This window comes from Urtica dioica, chromosome 8 (genome assembly GCF_054948205.1).
Source record: "Urtica dioica subsp. dioica isolate 48M chromosome 8, U.dioica_male_clone48M_v1_H2, whole genome shotgun sequence".
NCBI classification, from domain to species: domain Eukaryota; kingdom Viridiplantae; phylum Streptophyta; class Magnoliopsida; order Rosales; family Urticaceae; genus Urtica; species Urtica dioica.
The window spans coordinates 26,542,006-26,555,083 of NC_142763.1; the positions used below are offsets into that span (position 1 = coordinate 26,542,006).

The window sequence follows — 13,078 nt, forward strand, 5'->3', positions numbered from 1 at the left end:
CCTCCGGCGCTGCACGTCACCCAGGCATCGAACGAGAGAGGGCGCACCACTAGGTTCACGCCGGCCGCTACGCAGGTCAGGAACGACGAGTTGACCAACATGGTCAACGTGCTAAGGGAGGAAGTCCGAGAGCTGCGAGCGGCGCATACAAGAACCCCCTTGGTGAGAAGCATGATTGAGGGCGTGACTTTGTCATTCGCGGCACACGTACTCGCTGACTACACTGGGGGAAGCTTCCGCCCGCCCGTCATGCCGCTCTACGACGGAAGCACAGACCCTCTTTACCACATTCACCAGTACCAGACCAACATGAGGATGGCGGGACAATCCCCGTCAACAATGTGTCAGGCATTCTGCATCACCCTCACCGGTACCAAGTTCGAGTGGTTCCAAAGGCTCGGACGAGGGTCCGTGCAATCATTCGAAGACCTCCGGGAGAGGTTCCTCACTTGCTTCTCCGCCTCACTGATCCAGAGAAAGGAAAAATCATACATCCTAACGATCAAACAGTGCGGCTCCGAGACGCTCCAACACTACCTTAATCGGTTCATCGAGGAGTCCAACAAGGTGGACGATTACGAGGATGGCGACGCTGTCTACGCCTTCATTGATGGCCTACGAACCGGCGACCTTTTGACGTCGCTGGTAAAGCAGCGACCTGCTACGATGACAGAGCTCATATCACAAGCCACCCAGGATATCTCCATCGAGGAGTACTACAAGTGTCGGAGAATCCGCGAGAGGGGAAACCGGCGTAAGGACGAGGATGAGGTCGACGACGACTAGCGAAGAAAGAAGAGCCGGAGCCCCAACACCGCGGTCTCGAACGTCCGACCCCCGCCAAGACAGAGACCCCTACTAGTCGAGAAGTTCCAGAGGAACACCGACTTCACACCACTCAAAACGACACCGGATCGAATTCTGGCCTTGCACCTAGGAAATGTTCACCGAGCCCCGACCCTTGGCGAAGGACCCCTCGAAACGCAACAAGAACAAGTACTGCCATTTCCACAAAGATCACGGTCACCTCACCGCCGAATGCATCGAGCTCAGGAGGCAGATCGAAAATCACATCCAGAATGGCGAGCTGAAGGAGTTCGTGATGGCCATGGTCGTCAATCCGGACCCCCGTGCCGAGGAGGCAGGTTCCCCAAAACGACAGGCGGCAGGAACGTGGGAAAGAAGTTGTCGTGGGTGGAAGCAACAACAACGACACCCGAGGCAACGTGGCCAACGCCCCACTCAACTTGGTGACCACTATATTTGGAGGGCCAGAAACGGGGGATACCGCGCACGAGCGAAAAAACTATGCTCGGGCGGCGGCCGGAGAGGGCCTATCCCACCATATCAATCTCACCCAGAGCACTTGCCCGGCCACGCCGTTCGAAACGATCTACTTCACCGAATAGGAAGCCCGCCGGGTGATGCATCCGCACAACGACGCCATCATTGTCAAAGCGCAGATAGCAAACAATATGGTGAAGAGGATTCTCATTGACAACGGGAGCTCGGCCGACATCCTGTTCAAGACTGCCCTTGACCGGATAGACCTTGGAGAAATCCGCCCGACCCCAGTCAAGACCCCGCTCTTCGGGTTTGCAGGAGAGTGCATTTACACGGAAGGTTCCATAAGCCTCCCAATCACATTTGGACAGGAGGGGGGAGCCCAGGTCACGCGCCTGGTGGATTTCCTAATTGTGGATCGACCTTTTGCTCACAATGTCATCATAGGGCGACCGACGCTCAACAGACTCCGCGCAGTCACCTCAACATACCACCTCCTCATGAAATTCCCGACACCGAAAGGAGTAGGGGTGATGCGAGGAAGCCAAGCCGACTCCAGGGCATGCCACGTCCAGGGGTCCCGCATCAGGAAAGGCAACGCCATGGTAGGGGTCATATGTCAGGTCGGAGATGACCTCCCAGGCGAGATCAACAAGGCGCAAGAACTCGAGGACCTGGACCCACGAGAAGAAGCCGACACCAAGAAAGTAGAGGCGTCTAGCGATCTCGTGCCTGTGATACTCGACAATGCCAACCCCGAACAGGTCGTCATGATCGGAGCGCACCTGCCGGCCGAATTAAAAGACCAACTCAAAGCATTCCTCCAAGAACACAAAGACGTTTTCACATGGATGCACGCGGACATGCCGGGATCGACCCATAGATCATCTCTCATCGGCTCAACGTGCTCCTCGGAGAGAAGGGGAAAATCCAGAAGAGAAGGTCGTTCAACCCAAAAAGATACCTCGCGATCAGCGAGGAAGTGGAGAAGTTAATCACCGCCAAGTTCGTCCGCGAGGCCAAATTCCCGAGCTGGATCTCCAATGTGGTCATGGTGAAGAAGTCGAACGGAAAATGGCGAATCTGCATTGACTACACCGACATCATCCTATTGGTATATCTCTCCTATATTATAAGTACATATCGTTATTTACTGTTCATCTTATTTTGTCCAATCAAATTGATGATTCACTTTAGAATCAGGCCGGAATGGAATGGAATGGAATCAAATATATTGTTTGGTTTACTTAATTAAATAGTAATCATCATTCTATGTAATCATCATTCATCCATTTTAAGTGAATCCCCATTACTTCAGTAGGTGAGATGAATCACTCATTCCATCGGTAACAATTTAATATCCCAAAATTGCCCCACTCATATTTTTCAAACAAAACATCAGACGAAGGAAAACCAAAAAAAAAAAAAAAACCTAATCCTCCGTCGCTTCGTCGCCGCCGTGACGGACTCTTGTGGAGAAACCCGAAACCCTCCTACACCCACACGTCACTTCGTCGCCGCCGTTCCTAATCCTTCAGTACAATAAGTTTATTTTGTATTTTTGTATATCTATTTCTTCCTATGAGTACAGCTTGTGTTTTTCATTCTCAGATGACCCGAGATCTACGTTTTGAGTCTTTATGTGGTAATCTCGATAACGATGGGTAAGTCATTGTGTTTTTTTTTTTCGGATATGTTTAGATTTGATCCGGTTAGGTTTCGTCTCAAAAGTTTGTTCTTGTAACTCGTATTTTCAGGTTTAGGAAGAGATACAATTTTTTTTACGCAGAGACTCTTCCTGCTGAAAAACAGGTGAATAATATTTTTAATAAAATGAAGAAGATGAGAAATGAGGGTATTTTGGTAAAATTTCATTCATTCCATTCTAAAGTTTTGGGATTAGGAAAAACAAACCAAATAGATGAAAAGTATTTAGCATTCCATTACTATTACCGTTCTTATTCCCATTCACATTCCATTCTCACTTTTATTTTCTACCAAACATGCCCTTATTTCTTCTTCTCCATTCTTCCTCACCGCCTCTCTCCCTTACCTCACCTCACCGCTGTCTTTCTCTTCCTCTCTCTCTCACCGACTCTCGGCCCTTCTCTCCTGAACAACGCCACCACCCTTTCCCCCTCTTCCTCTCCTTCGTCCTCTCTTCCTCTCTCCCGCGCGAGCGCCGACCCCGACTGCGCGCGTGCCTCTGCCGACTGCGCGACCAGCGACCGTGCGCCGCCATCTCTCCCTCTCGCCTGTTGTCTCTCTGTCCTCGCGCTCAAACGACGCTTCCGAAGAATCTCGGTCGCCCGATTCCGTTGTCTTCGTCATCGGCTTCCAGACTTTTAGGTTTGTAAATTAGGGGTTTTATAATTTTTATTTCTAAGGTTTGATATTGGCATCTGATTTGGGGAATTCCGAAATCGTGGTTGTTTGGATTTGCGTAGGCATACATAAAAGCATAGTGTTCACTATCAAAGTAATCCATGTGTCTTCTTAGTGTTGAATTGGCAAATATAGTATAGCATTTACACCACCACAACTACACCCCTTATTTATCCAATTTTCTTGATACAATTCCATAAGCAGAGCGCAACGAAATAGAGAAAAATATCGCCCAGGAAGAGAGAGAGAGAGAGAGAGGCAGCTGTAGAGGAAGACAGAGAGACAGCGAGAAAGAAAAAACGAGAACTAAGGAAGCGAGGAATTGAACACGATGAGGTGATTGAGAAGATTCTAACCGCGAAGTCGCAAAGAAAAGAGGTAGTCTCAAATTTCAGAATTATATATTTAGGGTTGTGATTTTGATTCTGAGGTTGAGTCTTGGCCAATGATTATTTTCTTTGTAGCTGTTTGGTTAATCGTAGTTGCTGATTAACTTTGTTTTCCTGGATTCGCTATTACTTCTATTTCGAATATTTTTTTATATTACTGATAAAATCAACATATTATATGTGTTTGTTGAAGAACAAAATATTAAACTGAAATTAAAAATAAAAACAACTATTACTGGATATTTGATTTAGCTGTTTTTTCATGGTTTTATAGTTTGCTGGTATCTTCGAATTTTCAAATTAAACTTTATTATTGTTTTACTGCAGAGTACTAGGTTCCTATGCGTAATATATGTGCTCAATTCAAAGAATTCAGCTTCAAATGCCAGAAATCGAAATATAAAGTGCGCCATTTGTTTTTTGATCGTATTTCAGATACTTCTATGGCCTGTTTATGCAGGGAATTGGCAAAAGATTTTTTGGTTGCTGGTACTGCCTCAGAGTCTCTTTATGGTGCCTGTGAGGCAATATTCAAGACTGACATGGTACTTTTCATAAAAAAAAAGTTTTGTTTTTCATCAGTATAAATATTACTCATGTAGCTATTAAATTTACAAACTTAATATTTCTTGCTCAACAACTTGTACTTGAAAAGCAGATGATGCGCTTGTTTTATATTGAGGTTGATAAGAAAGCTGATGTTTAATACTCAAGAGTCAAGACTAAAAAAAGCCTTATAAACTATGGTAATAAGACTTGGTGGGAGATGAAAAAAGACTGCGTTAGGGTCAAAGTAAATCCTTAAATAAGCAATTTGTTTTAATGAAGGCCATTCTCCGATTTTGACTCTTCTTCCTCTCTTTCACAGGTTTTGATTTTCTTGCTTGATTTTGCTTCTTCGCCCCCCACGGCTCATTCGCCGCGACTCGGACTCGGCCTGGAGATCGCCATCACCGGAAGCGATGGTGATAGCTGCATCGAAGTCGTCATCGGTGATGTCGATCGACAGATAGGTCAGCCTCGCGCGGCGTTGCCGGATCAAGTTCCGCCGGGAATCGGTCTTCGATATGTACACTTCTTTCGCAGTCTCTCTCGCCTCCGGCAATCTCAAGCTCGATCCTTTCCACCACCTACATCGCTCAGGATTTTCATTTCCTCAAGGCCTTCGCCCAAGCGTGAGTCTTTTTTTTGTCTTCTGATTTGTTCAGTTATTTAATATGGCTTTGATTCATGGCCTGTTACCAGCGTTGTCTGATTTGTCTGAATCAGAGGGCTTTTCCTCGGCTAAGAGTTGAAAATTTTGTATGTAAAGGGTATAGGTTAAGCCTATATTGTAATTTTTGGCATCGCTATTAACTGAATGTGTAGGTTTTGCATTTAACTTGATCCTTATAAAAGAAGTAGGGGTAGTGGATATAAGATTACCATGAAATTTTGGTTAGACGAGATATCATTCTTAAAAGAAATTATAATTTTGTCTAGGTAGATTTTATTTTTTCCGTTATTGTTAAGGTTGCCGGAAAAACAAAACCTTAGGTAATCTTTATTAGCTGGGTGTCTTGGGTTCAATTTTCTTTTTCTTTTTTTGCTTATCTATTTAGTTTACTGCTGTAGCGGACAAAGAGTTAGCTGATATGTGATTCTAAATATTAGGCTTTCATATTTGTTAGGAAATTATTTTAGATAAATATATGAATTGGACTGTTTTACTCCTTAAACTTTATATTTGTTTCTTTTAGTTTTATGCATGAACTCACAGTTTTTCTCTGTAATGCTGGATATTGAGTTTGTATGATTTTAAAATACGTATTCCTTGTGGTTAAACATATTCACTTCAAATTCAATTTGGCGTATATCTCGATCAATAGTTATTCGTGTGGATTCAAGATTAGGTTAAGAAATTGTCAGTTTCTTCCATAGATGTTGCTGATTTAGGGGATTTTTTTAGGACAAATATAGGCCCTTTTTATTTGGCGATTATCCCTCTCTCGTTGCTCTCTTATATTTTTTAATTATATTATCAGAGTTGATCATCATAGACCATTTTTATTATTATTTTGAAATCGTTGAATTTCAGTTCCAGTGCGCTAATTTTTTATGGTCTGTAAGTGGAAGCTTCATAAGCTATATTTAGTGTTAATTGTTCAGTGCTTAATTGGACATGACTTTTAAGCTAAGCTTTAAGACTGGACATGACTTATTGTTAATAAATGGCTGAACAATCTGGAGATATCAAGAGAATAGACCTGATCGCACGATGGTACTTGAAGAAACATGTGCAAGTTTTAAGAGTTCGTTCTCATGATATTTAATGGCGTGTTCATGGTTATGATTTCTTCTTCTTCTGATTGTGCGGAGTAAGTAATGGTTTGTACAAATTATGTATATGTTTACTTTGTGCAACTATATGTATGTTTAGCTTTTTCTTCTTTTTCTTTCCTTTGGTCTTAATGTGATCGAGACAGACGTTTTATGGAACATTCACGAGCCAAGTCGAGGCCATGTTAATTTAAAATTTTACAATGAAACATGATTAGCACTCTGTTTTTTTTTCTCCCTGAAATAGAAATGCCTTTTTTATGCTTCTCTTCGATAATCGTGCTCTTCTTCCAGTATGATTTCAAAGGAAACAAAGATCTGTTCGGTTCGTCAAGGCCATGGGTGAGGCTGGTATGTATGTGCATTTACGGTTCGGTCCTTATGTTTGTGCTGAGTGGAGCTATGGGTTAGTAATGTATTAAATTCTCTCACTGTTTTTCAGTTTGGGTTAATTAGAATTTAGAAGATATATCTATCGTTGTTTTGATTCAAATTATGTCAACATTGGTTTCCATGTGTAGCTGCATTTCATCCCTGAAGTCGAGCTTCGAACTGATAACGGTCCTTAGAAGGTTAGAAGGTCAGGTTCTCATATTTTTCTTCTTCCAATTGTCTTTCACTTGTTTGATTCTTTGCTATGTCTAAAACTAAGCTATACATTCTTTTTTTTTTTTATTTTTTTTTTTTTTATCTATTTTCAGGCTGAATGAAGCGATTCACCGGTAAGATAATCAGCCTGGTGAAGCAAGAGAAGCTCTACGCTTCACAGGGCGGACCCATTATCTTTTCTCAAGTTTGATTCATTTTTTATTTAGAATTTTTTAATCATTGAGAACGAGTATGGAAACACTGCGGAGCCGTACGGGGCTTCAGGGAAATCGTACATCAGATGGTTGGCGGGTACGGCTTTGGCTATGGACACTGGAGTTCCGTGGGTCATGTGCCAGCAAGAAGACACTCCCGATCCCACTGTGAGACCGTTTTCTCCAATGAATTACATCGATCTCTACACTCTTTTTTCCTTTTTTTTATAATTATTCTAACGAGTGACTTGTTGCAGATCAACACTTGCAATGGATTTTACTGCAATCTGTACAGCCCGAACTCGTACAACAAACCCAAAATGTGGATCGAGAATTGGGTTTGATGGTACTTTTTTTTTAAATTCTTTTTTATGTAACCTAGGTCCCTGTTCGTATTTATAAGTCATTTGATGAGTTATTTTTTCCTTCTTCCAGGTTTCTTGCTTTTGGCGGATCATTGCCTTCCAGGCCTACGGAAGATGTTGCTTCCAGGTCCTAATGAATTCTAGATTTTCACAAAATACACGACCAATTAAAACAATAGCTGAGATTTTGATCTCCGGAACCCTAGAAGACTGACCTTTGCTGAGAGATTCCGGCGAGGGCTCGATGGTCTGGAGAGTGAAGGGGACGAAGGCGAGTCGTGGAAGCCAAAAGGGGTCTCGGATCTCGTCCATGACCTCGGGAACGGAGACGAACTTGTCGGCGCATCGACCTCGGGTTCGACGTCGGGGCTGGTTGACTCTTGAGGATGTTGGACCAGCAAGGTTTTGGGACTTCTTCATCCGCCATTGTTGTAGGTAAGAGATAGAGAAAGACAGAGCGCGAAGTTTTGTTAATATCTAAAATTCTGAAACCGTAATAACTGGATGAATGGTTTGTTCGTTGATTCGGTTTCGATGTCGTTTTTCGTAATCTCTTTCAATTGTTTGAAAAACGACATGTATTATCTATCCCCTTCTCCCCCACGTGCGAAGCACGTTTCCCCTCTAGTATACATATATATATATATGTTTACTTCATTTTCTTTTTATATGTTATGGATTCTCGTAAATCGAATTTCTTCTTCTCAATGTTGGAACCTCGTGGTCGTTATGTTATTCCTATAGCGAATTGTGGCTAGCTACACTGTTGTGTTGTTTATACAAAATAGCCTGCTGTGAATGCACTTTCGTAGTTGAGTCTAATGTAAGATTCATTATGCTGAAATCTACACATTTTGACTGGTTATAGGACGAACTTATGTATGGTTTTTTTTTTTTATATATATATATAAACAGTACATTAGTTTATTAAGTGGATGCACTGTTACGAATCTTCTATACGATTGCCCTGGATTAGCAGCTTGGTAAATCACGGACAATGAAAGTTATAGCTTTGTCCGTGGATTTCTAGTTCTAGGGTATTGAAATGTCATAATTGAGATTAATAGTTTGTTGCCCTGCGTTAATAAGGTCGGTTCTTTACGGTGGTCTCCGCTTAGGATTGTACGAACCCTCAAAGTACGCTTGTAATCAGGCTTTCGGATCCACCAACATCTTCGTCAAGATCGCTTCTGGTTTGTTTTCCGGTGCCATCGCAACTGCTTTGACCAACCCAATCGAGGTTTTGAAGGTCAGACGTAAATTATAATAAGCAATCTTATTTACTCATGAATGTCTTGTTTCGATTTCCTCGTTTCTCACAACTGAATGCATTCTCATCTTTTTACCAGGTTCGGTTACAGATGAGTTCGAACTCGAGCAGAGGAGGAGCGGGTGAGGAATTGAGGTGAATCGCGTCTCAGGAGGGAATGAAGGCTCTGTGGAAAGGAGTCGGGCCTGCCATGGCCAGAGCTTCTGCGCTGACGGCATCGCAGTTGGCGACATATGACGAAACCAAGCGGGTCAAGTTCTAAGCCAACGCTACTTTTCTTCACTTTGAGTATCCCAGGAAAGTAATTTCCAAATCGTTCGGTCCAATATTTAGTTGGTCACTGGAAAGAATTTCTGGTCTATTATGCATTTTTTTAAATTTTTTATTTTATTTTAATATTTGTCCCAAAACCTTTGCTTTTGCAGATTCTTGTGAGATGGGCATCACTCGAGGAAGGGTTTCATCTTCATCTTGCGTATGACATCTCAACCCACTTTCATTTTCTTCCGATGTTTTAATGTTCTCTATATTTACTGACTTTGTAGTTGGTGCTTTTTTTATAATTGTCGTTTAGAATGGTTTTAAAGATAACTGGAATAGTAATAATGATAATAATCAAGTAAAAGTTTGCGATAAAGATGGTCTCCTAGAGCATGTCAACATGATGTTGAAAAATGTGTTACTTCCAAATGTATGAAAAACAGATCATAAACTTTTAGATTCATTAAATTTCAGGCTAAAACAAATTGTTTGTGGTTAAAATATAAACTTTGTCTGGCCTAGAGAGAGAGAGAGAAGGAAAAACCAGCCTAATAAACGGACTAAAATGCTTTTTCCTTGCATTAATTCTTGTGTATTTATTTTCATAACCTAAAACTTTTTTTTATTATTAATTATTATGTTGGTGAATGTGTTTACCACTTAGCTAACTTTTTATACATTTGGGGTCATTATTTTGCTTTTGATGAAGTTCAAGTTTGGTTGCTGGTGGAATCAGCACCTTGATAACAGCTCCCATGGACATGATCAAAACCCGCCTCATGTTGCAACGAGTATCTAAAACGGTTGGCAACTACCGAAATGGATTTCATTGTGCATGTAAGGTAACCGTCAAATGTTCATTTTTTTATATTATTATTATTCTTCTTCTTCCTTTCAAGGTTTTAATTGTTGACCTACAGCAACTAGACAAAGAGCAGTGTCTGTCTCTTATACTTTTCACATTCAAATTTATGTCTGTTAAGTTGGCTTGGTGATATCGGGACCCAGATTTACTAGTCGGCAGTTTTAAAATTTAGCGAACACATTTCTTAACTCTTGAACTTGACAAAGTATGTGTGTGCATGTTTTTTTCCAGGTAGTCCGTACAGAAGGACCTAAAGCCTTTATAAAGGGTGAGTTTCCTCGGTCATGCCATGCTTCTTTTCACCTTTCATTCGTTTCAGTGTTGAGAAAATAGCATTACGTTTAACTTGGAAGTGTTATTTTCTCGGACATTTATTTGTTTCAAATCTTTTATGAGGGGCTTTGCAATTTTTGCACGGTTAGGTCCGCAAACAACAATAACTTTTATACTCTGCGAGAAGCTACGCGAGCTCGCTGGATTACGAGCGATATAGCAAGATTTCCATCGCCTCTGATATTTGGTTTCTCTCCGACACTCTGATTGATCTTATAGTATAGCGGTGAGTTTCTTCAGATCAGCATAAATTACCACCATATTCATATTTTTTTTCTTCTCTGTTTTTCAACTTCTCCAATGCTATTTGTTGGATATACTATTCCTTGGGGTCCCAATTATTTGATATTTTTATATTGAGCTTTTGCCCTAGATTCTGGCTGTCCAAAATAAATTATTTGATTATGAATCCCCTTCTACTTTTGCATTGATGATATTATTATTATTATCATGACGATGCAACTGTTTTGTTACCCCTTATAGTAAATGAAAAAAGGTTCTTATCTTTTTTCCTGATTACTTCTTCTGTGAAAGTTACCTTCGCTTTGAAAAGTGTGGGTTTGTTTATTTATTTATTAGGACTACAAAAGGGCTTGGTTGAGTTAGCTGAGCTGGAAGCTTGTTAAAGCCACGACACGTAATCAAATTTGTCACTTGGGTAAACCTAATATTTCGTTGACTTGTGTTAGGACTTGATCAAAAACTTAAAGCTTCTGATAGGCATTGCATGTTTATGAGTACGACCAGTTCTAGTCTTTGTCAGCGTACCAAAAAAACTCGTGTGTTCTAAAATCTTATCTATGCCGGGATATCTTCTCTCGATCTCAACCTCTAAAAACACTCGATCTCAACCTCTAAAAACAACGGTTAGCATTAAAAACAAGAACGTTCACACGACTCCGAAACAGCCTAACTATGTCTAACCTAGGAATGTATCCCGGTAAATTAATCCTTGTCCACGACTAACATAATCTCTTCCGAGCATTAAGCAATCCTAATATCATGAACACGGTATCTAATCGAATTCAAGCATTACACACAGAATTAAAATAAACAAACATGATAGAGCATATGAATATTAATTTGACATGAATTGTTTATGGTTTTAGACAAAGATTTCTATCCACGATTTTATGATTATAAGGTTTTGTGGCTTTCTCAATGATAACCTAATGCTAATATTTACTCCTTGTTTCATGTGCTTCTCTACCTGGAACGATTACTAACTTGCTGCATGTTGCATATGAATTTCTAATTTTCTTAATTTAGACTTGATATGTTGAGTTGACATTGCCATTTGTGCTGTGAATATCTTGGAGTCTCGTAGAGTCTTCCGTAAATGAAACTAAACACCGTTTAAATATAAGGGATTAATCTGTCTTAATGATCAATCTCGTAGACATTATTGTGAAATAGAGCTGGAAATATACACGTAACATATGTAAATTTGCTTCTTAGATAACGTTCTAATTTTTTTTTACAAAGCTTGTTCATAAAGCTGTCCGCTGCCGAGCCCGTTGCCGCCTCTGTTCTACTCTTCCTAAAGTTACTCGTTGCCGGTAAGTTTTTTTTTTAATAAAAAATTATCTGTTTAAATATTTGTTTTAGTGTAGGATTGAAAATCTTATTGTGAAATAGAGCTGGAAATATACACATCTATGTATGTAATTTATAAGTTTGATGATTTTGACTACAAGAATATCTAGCTACTAAGTTTGATGATTTTGACTCGACCATGGTTTCATCTACACGAGCAATGAAGGAAGTGGTGATCAAAGAAATGAGAACTCCAACGGCATACCAGGTCAAGAGCGTTAGTAAATCGTGGATGTCGGATTCAACTTTAATATTTCATTTATCTTATATATTTTTTGCAGTAGAGATTTGGATATATTTGGATTGTTTTTTTATTCTTAGTTTTTCATGAATATTGTTTTGACGATTATGCATGATTTTATTATAAATTTATTTACGAATTTATAGGTACGAAAGCTATTCTAATGAAGCTTATTTTAGATTCTTATGTACTCTGATTTTTTTAGAAACTGAAAAATTAGTCTTGTATACATAAATGCTTGTCTTAGAAGCATTATATTTAGAGCTAAAAATTAGTCTCCAAAGCATCATGACGAGACTAAATAAACAGTAACAGATGCCACTGTATTGGAGAGTGAAAATCAGTATCGAAAGCTCTACATCAAAGACAAAGCAAGAAATGGAACAGTGACTAAACATCGGTCCCTAAATTATGTTATCTGAGACTAAAATTCAATCTAGAAATTAGTTTATCCGAGACTAAAAATTCGTTTTAAAAGGCTTACAATCAGTCACGTTATCCGAGACTAACAATCACGTTATTCGGGACTAACAGTCAGTCTGAAAAAGGCTTATTAGTGACTAAATACGAGTTCTCGGCCGACCTTATTAAGGACTGAAAAATGTGGTATCTGAGACTAGTTCTTTGTCATGAATATTGCGGCATATCCGAGACTGACTTTTAGTCTTTGATAGTAGCATCCGCCACTAGGTATCCGAGACTAGCCTAGGAGACTGAAAATCAGTCTCGGATACTCATCCGAGACTGTTTGTCAGGTATCGGAGACTAAATAATTAGTCTCTGATACCCTGTTTTCTTGTAGTGCCCCCTCATAACGACGGCCCCCCTCATAACGACGGCCTCCTCCCTCATAATGACGGCCTCCCTCATAACGACGGCCTCCCCTGTCTATTAACTATAAATCAATTTTGTCCATGGAAACAGTAAATCAACATATTATTTACCAAAATAAAGAAAATTCAAGCCA

At 40.4% G+C, this 13,078-nt stretch overlaps 1 protein-coding gene, 1 long non-coding RNA gene and 1 pseudogene across 2 annotated transcripts; all 3 read left to right on the forward strand.

Moving 5' to 3' along the window:
• Positions 1–3,300: 3,300 nt before the first annotated feature.
• On the forward strand, positions 3,301–5,335 carry LOC149388720 (uncharacterized). Its single transcript, XR_016300714.1, has 4 exons — positions 3,301–3,633; positions 3,874–4,047; positions 4,519–4,603; positions 4,927–5,335. It is a non-coding gene; the product is annotated as an uncharacterized LOC149388720 (long non-coding RNA).
• A 23-nt stretch (positions 5,336–5,358) lies between these two features.
• Positions 5,359–10,768, forward strand: LOC149388721 (uncharacterized; annotated as a pseudogene).
• Positions 6,716–7,759, forward strand: LOC149388722 (beta-galactosidase 6-like). Its single transcript, XM_089622498.1, has 5 exons — positions 6,716–6,783; positions 6,899–6,962; positions 7,193–7,348; positions 7,438–7,518; positions 7,616–7,759. The coding sequence occupies exons 1-5, from the start codon at positions 6,716–6,718 to the stop codon at positions 7,757–7,759; spliced, it is 513 nt and encodes a 170-aa protein (XP_089478624.1).
• Positions 10,769–13,078: the final 2,310 nt, after the last annotated feature.